The following is a 24,493-nucleotide window of genomic DNA, read 5'->3' as shown; positions in this document are numbered from 1 at the left end:
ACCCTCCTGAGGAAGGTTGAGATTATAGGGCTAACGCTACATCACCCCTACAAGAGATCCCTAAAGAAACTGGATAGGCATGGAGCCTGAATGTCTCATCACAATGATAGACAGTCATGTCCACATGTCATATCTGCAGGTCATGTCTGTTTCCCAGGCTTGCCCGGAAAGTTGTGGGTTCAGGGGCAGACAGCAGGGGGTGGGCTGTGCCTGATGTATCTGCTGTGCTCATTCGCTTCTTCCCTGAATTTGTTATTAATCTTCTTCACTTTATTTAGGCAGAAAATGCCGGTGCAAATTCAACCAGCACCAGAGGTAAGCGTGTTTCTTCTCTTTCATGACCCACTTAGTCATTGTGTGTTATATGTGTGGGCCGCTCTGTAAAGTCCTCACTGCTGTAATATGATGCATGTTCACAGAAAGAGTTCATGTCAGGATTCATGCCTCAGGATTGGATATGGTCACTGACAGACTTGCATCAAACAGGAGCGGAGACATGTCTTGCAACCCGGCTTCACATCCTGCCTTCGGTACTTTGAAAAAAAGCCGAGTGGCCAGAACCAATGGCTTTAGCTTCCTGTGCAACAAACTGTACACATAAGAATGTCTGGTGTAATAAATATATAAATAGCACATGGACATTGGGCTGCAGAGCACTTTCCCACCTGTGTGATCCCAGCTCCCTTACTTTCTGTCACATCCTCGATCCCAGATGGGCAGAGACCCTATAATGTCCATACCCAGCACATCATGTCTCAGATGCTCCAGTTACTATAAACTGGTCCCTGTAAAGCGCTCCTTCACTGCTAGGTGTTTGGTACATCCACTGCATGATATTAATAAATGACAAGCATTGGCTCAGATTCCAAGATGATTGCAAATAAATCAGCTAATTAAGTTAAGTAGATAAGCAGGGCACGAGTCGGGGGTAAACCCTGGTACACGACGTCCACCCACTCTTTTCACAGGTTGGACACTGTCCCCCTGCTAAGAAGTTGGGCCCCACAGAAATATGTTGAACTTGTCCCAGTGTAATTTTGAAAAACCAGGACACGTTCATCAGCTCCTGCAAGTTGTCTGCTTTCATTCCCAGCAGCAACGTGCAGGCAGCAAGGGGGCTTTTTTCCACCTCCAGCTGGGCAACAATAAAACAAGCATTTGCAATGCAATAGGTCTCGCATTTGCGAGAGTTTAAGCTATTGGCATTGTAAATAGCAATGCCTTTTATTTATGTTTTAAAAACCAACACTTAAATAAAAGGTACTGTAATTTACAATGCCAATAGCTCAAACCTTCGCAAATGTGAGAACTATAGCATAGCAAATGGTTTTTGATTTAAGGCAATAGTAACATGATACAAAGACATTGAAACAACACCACACTTCTGCTAGCCCTGTGTGCAGATGCCAAGGAACATGGTGGAGCTAAATACATGAACTGTTTGTGTTCACAGATCATCTCAAGGGCATTAATCAAGTGTTGCTGCACAGCACGGGCATAATGACACCTGCAAAGCATGGGTGCTTTGAAGTTCAAATGAAAAAAATTAAATCTATAGCATCCAAAAAGGAATATAGATGTTTTTAAAGAAAATTGTTTATAGGGAGAGCGGGCTATCTTTGCTATGACGTAATATTGTCAGCATAAATTAGTCACGATTTTGAAATCCAAAGGTTCATTGTGGTTAACGCGACAAGGGAAAGGAGCAACATAGGCATTGCCAGGCCTTTTCTGCTCACGCCTAGGCAATACCTAAAAAACGGTCCCCCAGGGACCCAAAACCGGCCCCCACCATGGCGGCCCACCTGGGAAACACCATGTGCCCGCTACAGCCAGCATGGCCCTCGGGAGAGGGCTTTTGTCCCCTGCATAGTTTGTGCCTCGAGCTAATGCAATGGAGCACTATTTTAAGCTCCAAGAGTGAGAGTGCAGGGTTTACTTTTGTGTTCAGGAGCGTGCTAGCCTTGTTGTTACTGCTCTTCGTAGTGACGACTAACCGAAATAGTGAAAAGAGGAGAAAAAGATTAAGTATCAAAAAGGTCAACGGTAATATAATAACGTGCATCTCAGTGAATAGTGCCAGAGTAACAACGTACCCCACTACCTGTGTGGATGAAATAAAATAAAAAACAACTCAAAAATGTGATACTAAAACATCCTTGCATCTTGTTTACCGCGTCTTACGAGGAAGAGCACGATCTCCTCTCTGCACGGAAAAAATGAGAACATGTGAGCGACGCTGTAAAAAGCTAATCAGTAAAAGCACCGCGTGCTCTGCGTATACGAATTGCCTTACCGGAGTATCAAAAAGTAATCTCCGTTTCTGAAAGAAAAACAAGACGTCAAGTCGATGTCAGATTTTATATGGCACTAAAATAACTTGAAAGTGAAAGCACCCCGTGCTTCAAGTATTCAAACTATCTTACCGGAGTATGAGAATGTAATTCCTGAATCTAAAAGAAAAGCCAAACATCGAGTCAATATCAAACTTAGTGGGACACTACTGCCGAACGATACATGTGTGGTAACAAATTACAATTCAAGACCGACTAAAACGCTCACCTCTTGTTAGCGTGTAGCAGTGGATAAAACCCACGTCTCCTCAGGGCTGGTCACGAGCGTGCTAGCGTAGTGTGATTTAAAGACACCATGTGATTGAAAGAATAACTTTATTGGTAACTCTTTGTTAATGCATCTTCTACTGTAAACCACAGTGCGGCGCTCCAAGTTTGAAAACCGTACTAAACAAGCACCTCCAAGTTCTAAACAAGCATTTGCAATGCAATAGTTCAGACTGCACTGCAAACGATTAAGTTGTAACCTGAGCATGGCGCCGCTTGAAGGACACTGCGCTCGTGTTTTTTAACTTTAACACTGAGCGCGGTGTCCATGAAGCAGACACTGCGCTCAGTGTTAAAGTTAAGAAACATATAAACGAGCTCACGGCGCGAGCTGGAGTGAAGAAAGGGAGCGAAACCAGGAAGTCAGGCATCCTTGCCCGTGACATGGGCGGGGCCTGTGACGTGCCGGAAGAGGCTGGTGTTGCTCGTTGCGCCGGAGAAAAGGAGCTCAGCGAGGGGACGGGACAAAAGAGCACGGTGAGTGGAGGGGAGGATTTGTGTGTCTGTGCGCGTGAGCCCCGTGAGTGGTTGGGGAGGGGGGTGCGTGTGTGTCCGGGGGGGGGGGGGAGGGGGGGAGAATGTGTGTGCACAAGCTGACTTTGCCTGTATGTGTACGCGCGCGATGGCCAGAAGCTGACTTGCGGTGAATGTTGAGAACAGGGGATGTGCACTGCGCCGGCTGGGCGTGCGCGCCCACGAGGTGAAATCGCCGATGGGAAGCTCGTGCACATCCCCTGTCTCACATTCATCGGAACACGCCAGCAACAGTTGTCTTCGCAGACAAAGCAGGCTCCGCCTGCTTTTTAGGTCTGCTCGCCCTAAAAAGGAGTTAAGGGGCCATCAGGCCTCCTTTTGATGAAATATGGCACTGGAGGCATCCTGGAACCTCACAAATGTAATGTAATGCAAATGCACTGCACCAGTGATAAAACAAAAGCACACGCTTGTTATCCCTTCACAAGTACTTAAGAGATGCATGCTTTTTACTTTGTAGTATATAAGTGCATGCACTGTGAGAATGTCACATGGGTTGGTCTGTTTCAGTAGTTACACAAATAACAATTTAAATAGCACTATTTTATTTATTTTATAGTGCTACTCATCCCAGTGCAGAGTGTTAGAGCACTTTACATAACATACACATCATCCATTCCAAATAAATAATGTAAGTGCATACATTAATGTACAAAACGTGTTACATGAGACAGTCAGGGTTACAAGGTGTAGGAGTCAAATACACTTCATAGCTCACTATGGTGTACTAGAATGATTACAATGTATTAACTGCAAGTAACACAAGGATCTCTGTGTTGTAATCCACTTACCTATCTACGTAAAACAAAAATCTGTGATCTGCGTGTTGCATGATATGCTTTGCAGGAGACAACAATTTTTATTTTTAAAATATATTTTATTGCATTTTCAGTTGGCATATGTTATAGCATACACATATCAGAGCATCACTTCCAGTGAGGTCACTTCCTGTGATGTCACGTGGAATGTCAAGCCTCGTGACGTCATGTGCTTTGATAGGACGCGTCATGATAAATACTGCCTGACTTGTTCAGTCCCCCCACTTCTGTTTTTTAGAACTTGAGCCCTGTAAATGAGTAATTACTATAATTCTGACACTCTTTAAGGTGGAACAACTTCAACGTTTATTGATCACCTCAAAAATGAAGATTTCTGGAGTCGTAACGTACTCACTTCCCTCACGACACATTCCTTGAGCTTCAGGGAGGAGCAACCCCTCTCCCACTTACTTTCCTCTTCTAAAATGTTCGCATGTATGGGTGAGGTGTTTAGCCCACAACGCAACAATAATTAAAGTTTACGTTTGGTGGCATACCACAGTGGACTAATATTTCTCTTTGGGTCCTTGTGAAACTGTACCTGCGCCACTACTATAGCTGCGCCTTAGTGGCTCTCCTAGACAGCCACATACATCGATAAATTTAAACTAAGGAATAGGCTCAGATCCTAGATGAAACAGCGAGAAAATGGAATTGGATTTCGATTACTGTTTGAGCAGAAAGACATGCACCATAGTTTTATGTATATGAAAGTCCCAAGGAACAATTTCATATATTGCCACTAGGTGGCAGAGGTACTCCAATCATGGCCAAAAAACATTGCTTTCTAGAAAGGGGCTTGCAATATTTTTTTCGTATTTTGTATAGTGCGTATTTGACCCGATAGCATCAAACCGATATATAGAAGCACCCGGAGCCGTCTTTAGCCCTGTGCATCAATGTTTTTTCGAGCCCTCCTCCCCGATAACGTCCATCCCCTCACTCATTACCACCATTAAACAGTGCCCTTCGGCTCTCCATAGCCCCTCTCTAACATGCATTACACCTGTCTTACAGCGCTACTAATGCCAGTGTATAGTGTCGGAGCACTTCAGAGCACACTTACATTATTCGGAGACAATGAATCTCATTAATAAATCAGTCTACAGAAAATGTTTCATAAGACAGCGAGGAGTGCAAGTGTAGGAATTACATTATCGATACTAGTAGGCGGTATATTTGAGGAGTGTTTGGTCTGGAGATTGGCTTCACTAATAACCCACTGAGCTATCCTCATAAAATACATGTATGTGATCTGCATCGTACACGTTATTTGCAGCAGGCATATTAACCCATTGCTCTAATTTATGATTTATCAAAATTGTCATTAGACAGAGCCCCGATCTCTTTTGAGCAAGAACATTATACAACATCAGATTTTTTTAAGGCACGGTGAGATTAGGTGATTCACCCAGGATCACAGGATGTGTAGCCGGCGACAGGATTCGAACCTGGCTCCCCAGTTCCAAAGTCAGCATCTCCCCCTATATGATTCTGAATGGTCCTTCTCCCCAATACTGTCGAATTTCACTTCCATGCATTGTGACGTATGGAACTTTAAGATTCCCTAGGAAAAAGTTATCAGAAAAACGCTTCTCAGCAACATAACACATACACCAGTCTGGGGACCCAGCGTGGAAAGCACATGATTCACATCCGAGGCTAGAATCAAACTATATGTGCTGCAGGGAAGGCCTGCAAACTAAAGTGCCAACACCTGAAGTCCGCACAAGCAGTTCTGAGAACCTTTGGACTGGGCTCACTTCTTACCAGCTTCTGTGGATACCAGAGAACTCTATGGCTCTCAGTTTGAGTCACCTGATTCCCAGATTTACGCACCCAGCAAAAGCAAATCACTTTCTGCACATGTGTTTCTCTTGCTGAGAGCAGGGGGGAAATGTGTGCAAAAGAGCCCAGAATCAGGGGATTGCGGGGCATATTATCAAGGGGGTTTATCTCCGCTTTTTTGGCTTTAAAAGCCAAGAAAGCGGAAATAAAATTATCTCCCTAATACCTAGCTGTCGCTAACACCATTTAGCGACAGCTAGTAGGAGATTGCGACCATCTTGGGCCCCGCTTTGCATGTCAGTGATATTTATCACTAATGACATGCAAAGTGGGCGTGCCAAGATGTTAGCGACTGGAAACAGTCGCTAACATCGCTATCTCCTATTACCAACTTTTGGAGATATTCGCGCTAAGCGCGACTTTCTCCAAAAGCTAACACCTGCCCTGAGCAGTTCTTAGCCATGTTATCCAATGGGAGGTGGATAACATGGCTAAGAGCATTAGCTCGGTAATGCATGAATATTGCTGACTTTTCAGCGATATTCATGCATTTCGGCCGATTTTTTGCGCTTAGGAGATAAACCTTGACAATAGCAAGGCTCCTAAGCGATAAAAATCCCCGTAGCTCAGCGATAAAAATATCGCAGCTAAACCAACATAGCGATAATTATCGCTAGTTGTTGGTAATATGTCCCTCCATTCTGTAAAGGATGCAGCAATTCCAGTTCAAATTTTTTCACGTCTCAGGCCTATAACTTATAATGACCGGCAGGGCCGGAATGGGAGCCCAAAGCAGCCCTGGCAATTTTGTCAGACCAGCCTCCCCATGTTTGGGGGGAGGGCAGGGGTGCAAGCGTGAATCACTTCTCTTGAACCGGCCCCCAGTCACAAAACCAGACCTCCCCGCAGCAAAACCGGCCGCCAGTAACAAAACCGGACCCCTTTGCTGCAAAACCATCCCCCAACCTCCCGGGGAAACGCACGATGGCCGCTACGGCCTGATGGCCGGTAACTCAGGTGGCGATGCCATGTATGTTACACCTCCCTCAAGGGGCCACTGGGCAGGCAGGGGCTTTTGAATCTGAACCATGTGGTTTGAGATCATCTACCATTGATTTCCCCGTGTACGCCCTAGTATGGCTCTACAAACTGGGCCAAGTACAACCCCTTCCACACTTCAGCAGGTAGTGGGGGAGAGCAGTCACAGGCTCAGGGAGGTAGTGCGGCCGCCCCTTCCAGGCCACCCATGATCGCGAAAGAAAGGGTGGGTGGGCACACTGCCGATAGGGGCCCTGCGTCCAGTGCTCAGGTTCAACACTGAAGCCTGCCAGGGCCCGACTGAGAACCAAAACCAGCCCTGTCAAAGTGCTCGGCTGGCCCCCCACACCCTGGGGGGGGGGGGTGGGAGGTTGGGGGTGCGACCGCGCTCGTTGCCAGGGCCAGTTTTCGGCTGATTTTGTTACAGGGCCGTTTTTGCAGCGTTGCTGCAAAAACGGACCCGAGTGGGCCAAAACCGCCCCCCCCACCCTTGCGGCGCACCGGGGGATTGCCCGGTGCCCGCAACGGACAGTCCAGGCCTGAAGCCTGTTGATGTGGCTCAAGCGTTTGCAGAGAGCACTGCGGGGGTGTAAGGGGACCCTGAAAAAGATCTTGAGAGGACTCTTCAAACACACCATAGGGTAAAACTTCAGAATGAGTGCCTCCTAAACTGTTGATGATTGAGCTTCACCTCAGCCTGATTCATGCTACTCCTGATAACCCCTAAAGAGAGGGGGCCAGAACTAGGGAAGAGAGATAGGCAGGGGGACAGAGTGGGAGCTGGGCAGGTGTATCACCCAGAGATACTGACTTGCATATAAGGATTAACATGTTTAGTATTTAGTACAACGGTGTGATTAAACTTCTAGTTTTTCTTGCAAAGTTAGGCACTGAACATCACTTTACTGGGTTTGTTGGTCGAGTGCTTAGGCAAACCCAGTGAAGTGAATGTTCAGTGCTTAACTTTGCAAGAAAAACTAGAAGTTGAATCACACTGTTGTACTGTGACAGCGGGGGACGTTGCATGGGTAGATGCAGCCTTAGGATCTCTCCTGTCCATTGAGGGTAGAGCCCACACTGGTGGTTTTTCCCACCTATGTGAAGTGTGGCCCCATGATGACTCATGCCACCTATGGGTGGGTGAGGGCTTTTGTCCTTTAAGAATGACCTTCCTACTTCACAGTTTCACATAAGGTCGAACCCCTGTTCCAGACCCAGGGCATTATTTATCTTTTTGATGGCATTAATGCAGCACGTTCCTTCCCACTTTCTGTTCCTCTCGGAACTAAGGTCCTTTTCTGTTCCTTTCCCCATCCCTGCTCCCCTTTACCCGAACCCCCAATTCTCTACCTCTTCTCTATCCTCTTATTCTCATCCCTTTTCTACGGTTTCCTTTCTTTTCCCCTTGTTTTTCTCCCTATCATTTTCTCTCCCCTGCTGTCCTTTCCTCGACACCTCGTTCTCCATATCTTCAGTCATCCTTTTTTCTCATTCTCTATAATCGCTCTCCTTCTCCCTTCTTTTACAGTTCATGAACACCCCCCCCCCCCCTTCACCTTTCTCCTTTCCTTTCCTTCCCAAATCACATCCCTTTAGTGGCCTCATTTTCTAATCAGCCTCGTCTCTCCCTCCCTTTCCCATCTATCTTCATGACTTTCCTCTCCCTTTCTCCCCTCATGTTCTTTTAACATCTCCCCCCTCTATTCCTCACTCCTCTCTCTCCTTCTGGTGTGTCTCACACCTTCATCCCACCCCCCTCTGTTCCACTTCTGTCCTGGTTTCCCTCCACTCTCCGCTCCAGCCCCTCCCCCGCTCTCCCCTGTCAGTTTGCCACTTTCTTCATTTCCACGTATAGATTTTCCCCTCTCATCTGACCTCCTTCCGTAGCCTCCCTTGACACCAAAATAGAAACAAAATAATGACAGAAAACCTAAATATACATGAAACGGAGCCGAGGAGCGAGGGAGGCGGCCGCGTGAAGATAACGAGTCGGGTGGGGGGGGGGAGACCGGTGGAGGAAGATGGCAGAGGCATAGAGGGGTGGGGGTGGAGGCCTGGTGGAGGAAGATGGCAGAGGCATAGAGGGATGGGAGTGGAGGCCCGGTGCAGAACGATGGCAGAGGCATAGAGGGGTGGGAGTGGAGGCCCGGTGCAGAACGATGGCAGAGGCATAGAGGGGCGGGAGCAGAGGCCCGGTGCAGGACGATGGCATAGACATAGAGGGGCAGGAGTGGAGGCCTGGTGGAGGAAGATGGCAGACTCAGCAGAGACATAGAGGGGCGGGAATGGAGACCCAGTGGGACGATGACCGAGGCATAGAGGGGCGGGAATGGATCCCCGGTGGAGGACGATGGCAGAGGCATAGAGGGGCGGGAGTGGAGGCCTGGTGGAGGAAGATGGCAGAGGCATAGAGGGGCGGGAGTGGAGGCCCGGTGCAAGACGATGGCAGAGGCATAGAGGGGTAGGAGTGGAGGCCCGGTGGGGGAAGATGGCAGAGGCATAGAAGGACGGGAGTGGAGACCCGGTGGAGGAAGATGGCAGAGGCATAGAGGGGCGGGAGTGAAGACCCGGTGCAGGACGATGGCAGAGGCATAGAGGGGCAGGAGTGGAGGCCCGGTGCAGGACGATGGCAGAGGCATAGAGGGGTAGGAGTGGAGGCCCGGTGGGGGAAGATGGCAGAGGCATAGAAGGAAGGGAGTGGAGACCCGGTGGAGGAAGATGGCAGAGGCGGATCACTGAAATAATATCGACGGACAAAATATCGAGTTGCCAAAATATCGTGGACAAAATATCGACAGTCAAAATATCGAGTTTGTATCTACAAACAGGTAAGTACAAAAATATCGAGTACAAAATATCGTTAACAAAAATATAGATGTAAAAAATATCGACTTTATTAAAAACAGTGTTAAATTAAATTAATATTAAATTTTATTTACTAAAATATACTTAAAACGACTTAAATTAAATTATAATAATTAAATAATAAATGAAAATAATAAAAATAATTTTTTAAAATCTTATTTGTTGACCCTGAACCCTAAAAATACCCCTTTACCCAAAAACCCAAAACTGACCCTGAACCCTAAAAATACCCCTTTACCCAAAAACCCAAAACTGACCCTGAACCCTAAAAATACCCCTTTACCCAAAAACTGAAAACTGACCCTGAACCCTAAAAATGCCCCTTTACCCAAAAACTGAAAACTGACCCTGAACCCTAAAAATGCCCCTTTACCCAAAAACTGAAAACTGACCCTGAACCCTAAAAATGCCCCTTTACCCATGAACTGAAAACTGACCCTGAACCCTAAAAATACCCCTTTACCCATGAACTGAAAACTGACCCTGAACTCTAAAAATACCCCTTTACCCATGAACTGAAAACTGACCCTGAACCCTAAAAATACCCCTTTACCCATGAACTGAAAACTGACCCTGAACCCTAACAATACCCCTTTACCCATGAACTGAAAACTGACCCTGAACCCTAAAAATGCTCCTTTACCCAAAATGTATCAATATTATTTAATTAGCAATTAATTATTAATTAACAATAACAGTGTTAAATTAAATTAATATTAAATTTTATTTGCTAAAATATACTGAAAACGACTTAAATTAAATTATAATAATTAAATAATAAATGAAAATAATAAAAATAATTTTTTAAAATCTTATTTGTTGACCCTGAACCCTAAAAATACCCCTTTACCCAAAAACCCAAAACTGACCCTGAACCCTAAAAATACCCCTTTACCCAAAAACCCAAAACTGACCCTGAACCCTAAAAATACCCCTTTACCCAAAAACTGAAAACTGACCCTGAACCCTAAAAATGCCCCTTTACCCAAAAACTGAAAACTGACCCTGAACCCTAAAAATGCCCCTTTACCCAAAAACTGAAAACTGACCCTGAACCCTAAAAATGCCCCTTTACCCATGAACTGAAAACTGACCCTGAACCCTAAAAATACCCCTTTACCCATGAACTGAAAACTGACCCTGAACTCTAAAAATACCCCTTTACCCATGAACTGAAAACTGACCCTGAACCCTAAAAATACCCCTTTACCCATGAACTGAAAACTGACCCTGAACCCTAAAAATACCCCTTTACCCATGAACTGAAAACTGACCCTGAACCCTAAAAATACCCCTTTACCCATGAACTGAAAACTGACCCTGAACCCTAAAAATGCTCCTTTACCCAAAATTTATCAATATTATTTAATTAGCAATTAATTATTAATTAACAATAACAATAAAGTAAATATATTAGAACATTAGCTGTAATTATTTTAATAATTAATATTATTTTTTCAAAATTAATTACTTAAAAATTACACAAAATTATATATATTAAAAATGTACTCTAATTAATGTAATTAACTAATTACAATTAATTAATTAACAATTATTTACTAATACAAAATATGTTCAAAATTATATTAATTAATTAACTAATTAATATTAATTAATTATCAATTAATTATTAATTAAAAATATTAACAAACATATATTAATTAATTAATTATTATTAAATTACTTCCCACCCTATTCCCCTATAAACCCACAACCCGCTACAAAATTACATTACGCAATTATTATAAAAACAAAATTCATGTAATAAAATATTTTATAACATTAATACACACTATTCACACATATTATTACATAAAAATACACTATAAAATATTATATATTATTAAAAAATCGATATTTTTGCTATCTATATTTTATACAGTCGATATTACTTCACTTACCTGAAAAACGATATTTTTGTAGTCGATATTATGTCCAGTCGATATTTTGTCCAGTCTATATTAAAAACTCGATATTATGTCCAGTCGATATTTTGGAGTCGATATTTTGTCTCTATACCGGCAGAGGCATAGGGGGGCGGGAGTGGAGGCCCGGTGGAGGAAGATGGCAGAGGCTTAAAGGGGCGGGAGTGGAGGCCCGGTGCAGGGCGAAGGCACCGGCATAGAGGGGTGGGAGTGGAGGCCCGGTGGAGGAAGATGGCAGAGTGGAGACCCGGTGGAGGAAGATGGCAGAGGCATGGAGAGGTGGGAGGGGAGACCCGGTGCAAGACGATGGCAGAGGCATAGAGGGGTAGGAGTGGAGGCCCGGTGGGGGAAGATGGCAGAGGCATAGAAGGACGGGAGTGGAGACCCGGTGGAGGAAGATGGCAGAGGCATAGAGGGGCGGGAGTGAAGACCCGGTGCAGGACGATGGCAGAGGCATAGAGGGGCATTAGTGGAGGCCCGGTGCAGGACGATGGCAGAGGCATAGAGGGGTAGGAGTGGAGGCCCGGTGGGGGAAGATGGCAGAGGCATAGAAGGAAGGGAGTGGAGACCCGGTGGAGGAAGATGGCAGAGGCATAGGGGGGCGGGAGTGGAGGCCCGGTGGATGAAGATGGCAGGGGCATAGAGGGGCGGGAGTGGAGGCCTGGTGGAGGAAGATGGCAGAGGCATAGAGGGGCGGGAGTGGAGGCCCGGTGCAAGACGATGGCAGAGGCATAGAGGGGTAGGAGTGGAGGCCCGGTGGGGGAAGATGGCAGAGGCATAGAAGGACGGGAGTGGAGACCCGGTGGAGGAAGATGGCAGAGGCATAGAGGGGCGGGAGTGAAGACCCGGTGCAGGACGATGGCAGAGGCATAGAGGGGCAGGAGTGGAGGCCCGGTGCAGGACGACGGCAGAGGCATAGAGGGGTAGGAGTGGAGGCCCGGTGGGGGAAGATGGCAGAGGCATAGAAGGAAGGGAGTGGAGACCCGGTGGAGGAAGATGGCAGAGGCATAGGGGGGCGGGAGTGGAGGCCCGGTGGAGGAAGATGGCAGAGGCTTAAAGGGGCGGGAGTGGAGGCCCGGTGCAGGGCGAAGGCACCGGCATAGAGGGGTGGGAGTGGAGGCCCGGTGGAGGAAGATGGCAGAGTGGAGACCCGGTGGAGGAAGATGGCAGAGGCATGGAGGGGTGGGAGGGGAGACCCGGTGCAGGACGATGGCAGAGGCATAGAGGGGCAGGAGGGGAGACCCGGTGCAGGACGATGGCAGGGGCATAGAGGGGTGGGAGTGGAGGCCCGGTGGAGGAAGATGGCAGAGGCATAGAGGGGCGGGAGTGGAGGCCCGGTGCAGGACGAAGGCAGAGGCATAGAGGGGCAGGAGTGGAAGTTCGGTGCAGGACGATGGCAGAGGCATAGAGGGGCGGGAGGGGAGACCCGGTGCAGGACGATGGCAGAGGCATAGAGGGGTGGGAGGGGAGACCCGGTGCAGGACGATGGCAGAGGCATAGAGGGGCGGGAGTGAAGGCCCGGTGGAGGAAGATGGCAGAGGCATAGAGGGGCGGTAGTGGAGGCCCGGTGGAGGAAGATGGCTGAAGCATAGAGGGGTGGGAGTGGAGACCCGGTGGAGGAAGATGGCAGAGGCATGCAGGGGCGGGAGCGGAGGCCCGGTGCGGGACGATGGCAGAGGCATAGAGGGGTGGGAGTGGAGACCCAGTGGAGGAAGATGGCAGAAGCATAGAGGGGTGGGAGTAGATACCTGGTGCAGGACTATGGCAGAAGCATAGAGGGATGGGAGTGGAGACCCGGTGGAGGAAGATGGCAGAGGCATAGAGGGGTGGGAGTGGAGGCCCGGTGCAGGACGATGGCAGAGGCATAGAGGAGCGGGAGGGGAGACCCAGTGCAGGACGATGGCAGAGGCATAGAGGGGCGGGAGTGGAGGCCCGGTGGTGGACGATGGCAGAGGCATGGAGGGGTGAGAGGGGAGACCCGGTGCACAACGATGGCAGAGGCATAAAGGGGCGGGAGTGGAGGCCTGGTGGAGGAAGATGGCAGAGGCATAGAGGGGCGGGAGTGGAGGCCCGGTGGAGGACGATGGCAGAGGCATAGAGGGGTGGGAGTGGAGGCCCGTGCAGGACGATGGCAGAGGCATAGAGGAGCGGGAGGGGAGACCCAGTGCAGGACAATGGCAGAGGCATAGAGGGGCGGGAGTGGAGGCCCGGTGGAGGAAGATGGCAGAGGCATAGAGGGGCGGGAGTGGAGGCCCGGTGGAGGACGATGGCAGAGGCATGGAGGGGCGAGAGGGTAGACCCGGTGCACGACGATGGCAGAGGCATAAAGGGGCGGGAGTGGAGGCCTGGTGGAGGAGGATGGCAGAGGCATCGAGGGGCGGGAGTGGTGGCCCGGTGGAGGAAGATGGCAGAGGCATAGAGGGGCAGGGGTGGAGGCCCGGTGGAGGAAGATGGCAGAGGCATAGAGGGGTAGGAGTGGAGGCCCGGTGGAGGAAGATGGCAGAAGCATAGAGGGGTGGGAGTGGAGACCCGGTGGAGGAAGATGGCACCGGCATAGAGGGGTGGGAGTGGAGGCCCGGTGCTGGACGAGTGCAGAGGCATAGAGGGGCGGGAGTGGAGGAAGATGGCAGAAGCATAGAGGGGCAGGGGTGGAGGCCCGGTGGAGGAAGATGGCAGAGGCATAGAGGGGTAGGAGTGGAGGCCCGGTGGAGGAAGATGGCAGAAGCATAGAGGGGTGGGAGTGGAGACCCGGTGGAGGAAGATGGCACCGGCATAGAGGGGTGGGAGTGGAGGCCCGGTGCAGGACGATGGCAGAGGCATAGAGGGGCGGGAGTGGAAGCCCGGTGGAGGAAGATGGCAGAGGCATAGAGGGGCGGGAGTGGAGGCCCGGTGGAGGAAGATGGCAGAGGCATGGAGGGGCGGGAGTGGAGGCCCGGTGGAGGAAGATGGCAGAGGCATAGAGGGGCGGGAGTGGAGGCCCGGTGGAGGACAATGGCAGAGGCATGGAGGGGCGAGAGGGGAGACCCGGTGCACGACGATGGCAGAGGCATAAAGGGGCGGGAGTGGAGGCCCGGTGGAGGAGGATGGCAGAGGCATAGAGGGGCGTGAGTGGTGGCCCGGTGGAGGAAGAAGGCAGAGGCATAGAGGGGCAGCGGTGGAGGCCCGGTGGAGGAAGAAGGCAGAGGCATAGAGGGGTGGGAGTGGAGGCCCCGTGCAGAACGATGGCAGAGGCATAGAGGGGCGGGAGTGGAAGCCCGGTGGAGGAAGATGGCAGAGGCATAGAGGGGTGGGAGTGGAGACCCGGTGGAGGAAGATGGTACCGGCATAGAGGGGTGGGAGTGGAGGCCCGGTGCAGGACGATGGCAGAGGCATAGAGGGACGGGAGTGGAGGAAGATGGCAGAAGCATAGAGGGGTGGGAGTGGAGACCCGGTGGAGGAAGATGGCAGAGGCATAGAGGGGCGGGGATGGAGGCCCGGTGCAGAACGATGGTAGAGGCATAGAGGGGCGGAGTGGAAGCCCGGTGGAGGAAGATGGCAGAGGCATAGAGGGGCGGGAGTAGAGGCCCGGTGGAGGAAGATTGCAGAGGCATAGAGGGGCGGGGGTGGAGGCCCAGTGCAGGATGATGGCAGAGGCATAGAGGGGCGAGAGGGGAGACCCGGTGCACGACGATGGCAGAGGCATAGAGGGGCGGGAGTGGAGGCCCGGTGGAGGAGGATGGCAGAGGCATAGAGGAGCGGGAGTGGAGGCCCGGTGGAGGAAGATGGCAGAGGCATAGAGGGGCAGGGGTGGAGGCCCGGTGGAGGAAGATGGCAGAGGCATAAAGGGGTGGGAGTGGAGGCCCCGTGCAGAACGATGGCAGAGGCATAGAGGGGTAGGAGTGGAGGCCCGGTGGAGGAAGATGGCACCGGCATAGAGGGGTGGGAGTGGAGGCCCGGTGCAGGACGATGGCAGAGGCATAGAGGGGCAGGAGTGGAGGCCCGGTGGAGGAAGATGGCAGAAGCATAGAGGGGTGGGAGTGGAGACCCGGTGGAGGAAGATTGCAGAGGCATAGAGCGGCGGGGGTGGAGGCCCGGTGGAGGAAGATGACAGAAGCATAGAGGGGTGGGAGTGGAGACCCTGTGGAGGAAGATGGCAGAGGCATGGAGGGGCGGGGGTGGAGGCCCGGTGCAGGACGATGGCAGAGGCATAGAGGGGCGGGAGTGGAGACCCGGTGGAGGAAGATGACAGAAACTTAGAGGGTGGGAGTTTCTGGGGGAAATGGAGGAGAGCAGGAAGAAGAGGTGATGGGGAGGGAGGGCAGGGAACACGCAGGGAGGGAGAGGGGTGGGGAGGAGGCGATGGGCATAAAGGAGAGTTGTAGATGGATGGGGAGGAGATGAGTCAGAAATGGAGAGGTGAGAGTGTTGAGGAGGAAACAGGAGTGAGAGGTGGAGCGAAGGAAGGGACAGACGTGAAGAGAGGTTGGATATGAGGCAGGGATCAGAAGGAGAGGGAAGAGATGGAGAAATAGGGATGAGCAAGAGGCGAGGATGCGGGGCAGAGAGGAGAGGATGCGACATTAGGGCAAGAGTCGCCCACTCGAGAACTCTCGACGTCAGCTCAACATCCTGTGATTCTGGGCAAATCAATTACGCTCCCGGTGCCTAAAAGAATGCGTTCTTCTATAATGTAACTGGTGCTTATATAAAGCGCTCCAAAACCTTCCTTTCGCTTTCGTGCTGTATGAAACTGCAAAAAAAATACAATAAAATAAAGATAACAAACCGATGGGATCGGGACGGTAAGGGTGAGAGACGATGGAGAGGGTGAAGAGAAGGAGTACAGGGACAACGAGACGAGAGAAGACGAGGAAAACAAAATTGTGAGGATAGAGAGATGGAAACGAGTGAAACGTAGGAAGAAAAAGAAGTGGTGAGAGGTAGGAAGGAGGGCGTGAGGGCGAGGTGGAGAAGAGAGATAAAGGGAAACAGATGGGGAGAACGGGACAGGCGAGGCAGTGAGACGGGCAGAGACAATGGGAAAGAAAGAGAGGGAGGGTGAGGGAAATATGTGACGGGCAGCAAGGTGAGGAGGACAGAGATGGAACTAGGGATAGGGAGTAGACAGATGGGGTGAGATGAGAGATGGTGTGCAGGGGTGGCATGAGCAAGTGATGAAGAGGAGACTGAGACTGAGGGGGTCAGTACTATGAGGACGCAGAGCTGGATTGGGAGCAGGAGGCATCTAGAGAGAGATCGTTGGGAGTGGAGGTGAAGTGTGAAATGAGACTGGGGAGGGAAAGGTGGAGAGAAGAGAGGCTGGTGGAGGGAGAGATGGGGCCGAGCAAGAGTTTAAGAAGGCTAACGGGAGAGGAGTGCGGTTTTTGGCGGGAGAGAGACATACAAAGAAGAGCGATGGAGAAGAGAGAGAGATACAGAAAAGTGTGCCTCTTAATACTCAGTAATTGACTAATAGTGTCCATTTAAAATCCAGCAATCAGTAGGGGAACCATGGCGCTTCGCCGCTCAGTGGGGGCGGACCTGTGTCTGTTTTGATACAGCTCTGTGATCGGGACTAGTATGGGTCTCTCTAGGTTCAGCACTCAACGAAGGGCCTATATTATCCTTATGCAGCCTGCGCTCACTCGAGTGAAGGACTGCTACATCCAGTTTTTCTCATGAACTGATATTGCCATGACTGGGATACCCTGATTACCAATGATCCAGCGCTCAGTTTGCGTTCATCCAGTCAGAAGTCATTGTTCGCTGGCAACCAATCGCCAATCCTTCATAATTCAGCGCCCAGAAGTGTGAGAGTATGTCTCACTCTAGGATCAGCAATCAAAAGGGTGACAATAGGACCTGTTCTGGTTTCAGCTGCCTGTGGGGACCTGTAATTCACAGTCAAGATTTAACATTAAAAGGGGATTAGTATAAGCAGATCTAGATTTAACACTCAGGCACTTTTTCCGCTGTCTGGTGGCACTCATGCCCTGCCAACCCCGCAGTTACCGCACTCTATTTAGAGTTGAGGAAGCCTCTGAGATACTGCCTGCGGAGCCTCCACTGGCCCTATTGAGACCAGGATGAGGCATGGCAGAAATGGAAACAGAAAAATTTAAATGGTCCCTGCACACAGGGAAACCGCTCCCTGTGTGCAGATGTGGCCTGTTGTTAACGAAGGAAGGGCACCACCTCCCCACCTTTTTCCAAAGCATGAAAAATGTCTATCAGACTAAGGAAAGGTAAATTCTTCATGTTCGGTCAGGCAGCAAGTGTTGTACATGCGCTAAATGTGCAGGCGTCTGGCTCCCTGAGCTCAGCTTTGCTGGGTTAAAGAGTCCACAGCCCAGAGGGTGTAAATGTAAATGTGGGGTATTTGTAAAGCGCACTGTTACTCTAACTGAGTGTCCTGGCGCTGCAGACCGCTAGGGAACCCGTCCTGGTTTTCCCTGTGAGATGGTCCCTTTCTGGGTATCTCCAGTGTGAAACCAGGCATCCCCGGCGTCTGTGGGGGGCCGTTGTAGAGATGAGGCAAGCTTAATGCCCAGAGTTACCGAGTGTGTCCCCTGGTTAGAGTAGGCACTGAGGCGAGAATTATCGAGTCCGTTGACCCCTGGTCCACGACCCTGCCGCGTCGGGAATTGAACCCTGGTCCCGGGCCGTTCTCTGCTTACAGGTCTGCCGGACCTACTCAATGGGCAAAACTCTGTGAGGTCCTCTCCCTCATGAAGGGAGGTCATGTCACTGATAGACATCAGCTGAGTAACCTGCGTGGACCGGCGGCCTTATTGAAGACGTTGATGCCGAGTCCGGTGGCGATCAAGTGAAGAACCGGGTTTTAGAACCCAGCGGCGCCAGGGGCATGCTCAAAGTCTTCGGGTTCAGCTGTGTTAGAATACAGAGACACTGGATACTTCTCGGTGGCGTCAAAGATCAAATTTATTGGCTGCAACCAGAAACAGATGTCCACGAAGTACAACACGGGTAGATTCGTAGGAGACTGCTCAAATTCGTAAGTCCAGTCATCCTCTTTTATGCCAAAAATCACATTCTGGACCAACACCCACTATTTACAATTTGTCCAATCACAGGTAACATTGCAAAAAGTAGAGCATGACGACAAGCCCACTTTTCAGTTGTCCGGCCCACCATTAATTACACGGGAAAGCCCAACATTCTTTCTTGCACAAGCCGGACAAACCAATAATAAAAGACCACAACCCATATCATAAACAGACCATAAAAGAAAGAACAGAAACAGATAAGAAGCAGGATAAGAGGTGTGTGTGTGTAATAAACTCAACAATGTCCTGTGCTTTGATCCTCAATCTCGATCAGCTACCGGGCAAGGAACTGGCTTAGCAAGCTCAGCTTCAGGCAACGGGGTCAGTTCACTCAGGTCATTCAGAAGTCAGCTAAGGTGTACGTGTACTAAAGACTCGTTCGGCCGCAGTCATCGGCCTATGTTAGGGCAACCACAAAATGGCTGCCATACACAAAATGGAACCCATGATTCGGAACGAAATCCCTAAATACACAGTGATTCCATCAGTCTAACACGACGAAATCACTCGTACTTGTCGCAATCACTAGTTACGGTTCGCCGCTATCAAATTCGTAATGAAACCATGACATTTATGAAACGGGTTCAGAATTCACAGAACCTCACAAGGTTGCTCTGTATTTGTGATTTTAAACGGTGGCTTGCAGTTAGGACTTCCCCCTGGCAAGTACCTGGTCCAGTGCTACCTTGAGGTGGAATTGGGTCCCTGTGCCCTGATGAAATTGCAACAAAATCATTGGCAAAGAAACATGTCTGCCATTCAGGTTAAAATGGTCTAAGTGTGACACTGTTGTTTTAATTGAGTACGGACACAACGAAAATTACAGACAGATGTTTTGTGTTTTCGTAACTCAATTTGAATCTTTTGGGAGTAGCACAACTGGCCTTCTTTCTCAACGGGGGTATTTAGAGAATGTATTATTTGGATTTGGACAAAGATCACTTTAGGTGACACATTGCTTTTCCTTATTCAAATATTTTTGGAAGTTGTTGTCAGTTACTCTCTGGGAAGTGCCAATGATGACACAGTGAGCTAATTGGTGTGTACCTGCCACTTGCTCCTAAGATGTTGCTTACGTGAGGCACATCCTAGACTCACCTCACATTTTAGTTTTGAACACTTGTCAAGCGTTACTGTGGTATACCTGCCTGTTTTAATTTATTCTCTTAAAAAGACACACATCAGGGGGCGTGTCCAAGATAGCGACGGAGTAGGACGTTCCTTCAAGGTCCCTCCGGCGCCGTGACACCCAAAGCATTGCCTGGCGTCCTCTTGGGGCTCTTAATCGCAGTCGGACCGATTGAGGGAGCCCCGCACTGCGGTGCGGAATCGATTGACACCCTTCAGCGGCTTCTAGTGCCCGGAGCGAGGAATTTGTCGGCTGCGGCCTACTGCGGGCCTTTGAACGTGGTGGCCCGAAGCAAGGAGAGCGGAGAGGAGGTAGCAGTACCGCTTTCCATGCCTGCGAACCTCGATCGGTGTGTCAGCAGCGGAGTTACTGTTCCAAAGAACAAGCGGTTGAGGAGCCGAGCTGGTGCCGGGACTTCCACAACCAAGGCACCCTGAGCCTTGCAGCCGGCGAAGAGAGGAGGGGATCGGCAGCCCGAGCCACTCGAGACCGGGGATGTGAGGCCTGGTCGGCGTGGGGATTACCGAGCCGGGAACGCCTGGCCCCCCAGCCGAGCTCACCGACTGGCACGGCTGCATCGGCGGATAGCGGGGGCATTCACCTGACGCCTCCTGGGGCGCTGCTGCCTCGCTTCGCCCACCGGGGACTGTGGCCTGTCTGAAGCGGATCACCGAGAGCGGCACAGACCGTGTGCGGCTCTGAGACCCCAGCGGTGGGCGGTCTGGAGTAAGGGGAGGCCTAGACGGCGGTGAATTGACAGAGAGGTGTGGATCTTTGGCGGGGCACCTCCCATTCAGACCGGGAACTGCACTTGCAGACGGGATCTCTAGATCGAGGACTCCTGGCCTTCGGTTCCCCCCTCCCCCCTGGGGCCTACAGAGCTCCGTCGCACGACCCGCGAGGGGGAATTAAGTGCTCCATTGGGACCTGCCTCCTCTTGGGCCCTCTGGCGGTGCCCTCCCCCGCTGCCTGCAGCTGTGGCCTCCCCGGGGCTTGAATTTCCCGACGCTTGGGCCTCTGAAGCTCCCTACCCTAAGCGCCCTTCCCTGAGAGGAGCAGATCGTGAGGTGAGGGGTACGTCTTGCCTGGGGTGACCTCCCGGAGGCTGCATAATGGCTGGCAGATTACGGAAAGAGAAGGACAAGCCGGGCAAAGATGGCCAGCCTGGGGGGAACCCTTCATCGACCCCGCCAGGACCCAGCACCTCACCTAAGCAGAAGGACGGCGATGCCCCGGCCACCAAGGCCTTTATGTTGGAGCTCTTCTCAGCAATAAAAGAAGATATCTCGGAGCTTCGCACCCAGCTCGCCTTGGACCTCCGCGAGGTGAGGAGAGATGTGGATGGCATAGGTGAGCGGGTGGCGACGCTTGAGGAGCACGACCTGGGCCTAGCTGGCGATGTGCATCAGCTACAGCAAGATGTACTCAGGCTCACGGAACAGAATCTAGACCTCCAAGCTCACGCTGAGGACTTAGAGAACCGCTCCCGCCGGAATAACATCCGCATCCGGGCAGTGCCGTGTGAGGTTGAAGCCGGAGACCTGCGGGGCTAGGTGGAGGCCCTATTTCTACAGATATTGGGTGACGAAGATCTACGAGAAATCCGCATGGACAGGGTTCACAGGGTGGGTCTGCCGAGGGGGGCTGGTGCTCCGCCCCCGGACATCCTGGTGTGCATCCATGACTTCCAGCTAAAGGAGAGAATACTGCGGAAGGCACGAGGGATCGCCAATCTACAATTTCGGGATCATCGGCTTCAGCTGTACCAGGACTTGGCGGCCTCTACGCTCCAGAAGCGGCGTGACTTCCGACCAGTGACGGCCTTCCTCTGTGAGCAAAATGTGTCCTACTCCTGGGGCCACCCGTTCAGGCTCATCTTCAGGTGGCAAAATAGACTGGTCCAGGTCAGGTCCTTACAAGATGCCAAGGATCTCCTTGGCCAGAATAACGCCGCTCCCTCCTCGAGAGGTGGGAGCCCCTGGTCGCGGCAGCAACGGCGCTCCCCATCCTGGCAGAGGGTGGGGGGGACGGCGGCGATGGTGAGACTGGACCCTACAGAGGGCCTACTGAAGTGTGGAGCAGCAGTTGCCGCAGTGGCATCAGCGACAGTGACTCCTTCGCTACACAGCTCTTCGGCAGCCTGATCCCGAGAGGGGTGTCTACTAGGCGCCGGGGGGACCCCCCTCCCCCTTCAGGTACTGTGGGACTCTATGTTCTTTAAGGGAGAGCACCATGGTAAGGGGTCCTGGAGGAACGTTGACTGTGGACTTGACCCGAATATTTTGGAAGTAACTAACGTGGCACGCTTCCTGGGTCCTTTGGTTCCTTTTCTGTTTTTGGTTGGGGTAGTTTGGTTCTTAAGGGTAGGTGGGGAGGGGAGAGGACTTGTGAGGGGAGGGTGGGGGAGTGGTGGTATCCAGGGTAGGTGTGCATGCGTGCTTTACAACTTGTTGTCTGGGGTGTGGTTGTGGCTATCCGCGAGGTGGCCTCTTGGATGTACTGTGAGCTCCAGCTGGGTAAGCCTCTTTCTGATGGCGGAGCCTGTTCTGGTGCAGGTTGCAGGAGGGAGTGGGGGCGGCGGGGGGCTCACATGGCGGCTTGAGGCTGACAGAGGAGGGTTGAGGGGTGGGGCGGGGAGGAGGGGTCGGGATCTGGGGCGCTGGCTATCCTTTGCGATCACCTGTGTGGCACTTGGCATTGATGGGCATGGTTTGGTTTGTGTGGACTTGCGGCTTGCCCGTCCTGAGTTGAATGGTCATGGGTGGATTGCTGTGAGCCATCTGGAAGAGCGAGGGGGGATGCCGGATGCCGGTTCCACGTGCCCCTGATCATAGGCACGTGGAACGTGAAGGGCCTGAACTCCCGGCAGAAGCGTCAAATGGTCTGGAAGTACATAGTTGGCCATCACTTAGATGTGTTGGGCCTCCAGGAGACACACCTTGCCCGTAAGGACGAAACTCGGCTAATGCATAAACAATTCCCCCTAATTTATCGATCCTCTGCTGCTACGAAACACAGGGGGGTGGCCCTAATGTTTCGCTCCACCCTCCATTGCAACCCATGGGTGTCCGGAACGACAGGGAGGGACGTTGGCTGATGGTCAAGGGGGTGCTCCTCGGCAGGCCTTGCACATTCCTTGTCCTCTACGCCCCAAACAATGGTCAAAACGGGTTCCTGCGGGATCTTCTGTTGTAGGTGGAGGATTTTGTGGAGGGTGACCTTGCAGTCTTAGGGAACTTCAATTTGGTCTGGGACAAAGACCTGGACTGTTCCCACTGCCTAAGGTCCGACGCCGGCCTCTTTGCCGCAGATACTCAGGACATGTTTGGGAGCCTAGGCCTTCTGGACGGATAGCGTGCTCTTCACCCTCAGACTAGGGACTACACCTTCTTTTCCCATGTCCATCACTCTTACTCTCGATTGGACCATATCTTTGTGAGTCAATCCTTGCGGGGCGATCTCCGGGAGGGCAGCATATTTCCTCTATCGGTATCGGACCACAGTCTACTGGCGCTTTGTCTGACATGGTCCCCCAGAACGACGGTCCATCGCAGGTGGTATTTTCCACCATCCTTAACCCGGGACAACACGTACTGTAAGGAACTGCGGAAGAGCGTTCGCGATTTCTTTGACCTCAATCGAGAGGGAGACACTTCCATCTTCACTTTATGGGACGCCTTCAAAGCCACCATACGGGGCAAATGCATAGCGCTTAACTCCGCGCTTAACAAATTACGATGAACTGAAAGGGTTCGACCTAGAACGGGAATTAACGTCACTTGAAGAGGCACACAAACAGAACCCCTCTAGGGTAACACTTCGCCCCCTGGCGGCTGTCAGGGGTAAGCTTAGAGCCCACTATAATAACCGGGCGGAGTTTACCTTATTACGACTAAGGCGCCTTTCCTACTCCCAGGGCAACAAGGTTGGGAAACATCTGGCCCGCCAACTCAGGGGCAAGAGGGAGAAGAAGTACATAGGAGGTATCCAGGACCCGACGGGCGCCCTGATACACCAGACGGGGCCAAGGCGGACCTCTTTGGGGACTTCTATGACGCCCTCTATTCGGAAGAGGCTCTGTCCTCAGACGACCAGATGGAATACTTGCGGGTGCACCCGCTCCCCCAGGTCTCCGCGGAGTGGAACGATCTTCTTGCGGTCCCCATTACGGAGGAAGAGGTTAGAGTGGCTATAAAAGCGCTGAAACCTCATAAGGCGCCAGGCCCGGATGGATTCACCGCTCTGTTCTACCAAACCTTTGCCTCGGACATTAGTGGATTCTTGGTGCGGTTGTTCAATACCATGGGTGAGACAGGGCTGACTGCAGGCTCCATGGCGGAGGCGGCTATATCAGTCATCCCGAAACCAGGGAAGGACCCTACCGCTTGCTCCTCATATAGGCCCATTGCACTGCTCAATGTGGACGCCAAGCTGTACTCATCCATTCTAGCACAGAGACTACAGGATTTAATGCCAGCCTTAGTTCACCCGGACCAGTCTGGCTTCATTAAGGGGTGTCAGACGCATGATAATACCAGAAGGGTGATCCACCTCATTGAGAAGGCCAACCGCTTTAGGATCCCGACGGTCCTAGTAGGCCTCGTTGCCGAGAAGGCCTTTGATCGTGTAGATTGGAACTTCATGTTCCGGACCTTGGAGTCGTTTGGTTTCTCGACCAAGTTTCTCACGATGCTCAGGGCAAATTATAGTAGCCCTCGCTCGAAAACGG

The 24,493-nt window shown here is 51.3% G+C and overlaps 1 protein-coding gene across 3 annotated transcripts in view; it reads left to right on the top strand.

Annotated features, from left to right (window-relative positions):
• LOC147701280 (phospholemman-like) overlaps nt 1-24,493 on the top strand; it is a 358,878-nt gene that overhangs the window by 283,004 nt on the left and 51,381 nt on the right. For all 3 annotated transcript variants that reach the window (XM_086930013.1, XM_086930012.1, XM_086930011.1), the window contains one exon: nt 279-315. In XM_086930013.1, coding sequence (XP_086786139.1) covers nt 279-315 — 37 coding nt within the window. The remainder of the gene's footprint in view (nt 1-278; nt 316-24,493) is intronic.

The sequence above is a fragment of the Lissotriton vulgaris genome, chromosome 7, assembly GCF_964263255.1.
Source record: "Lissotriton vulgaris chromosome 7, aLisVul1.2, whole genome shotgun sequence".
Taxonomy (NCBI): Eukaryota; Metazoa; Chordata; class Amphibia; order Caudata; family Salamandridae; genus Lissotriton; species Lissotriton vulgaris.
This window is presented reverse-complemented; position numbering and strand designations above follow the sequence as displayed.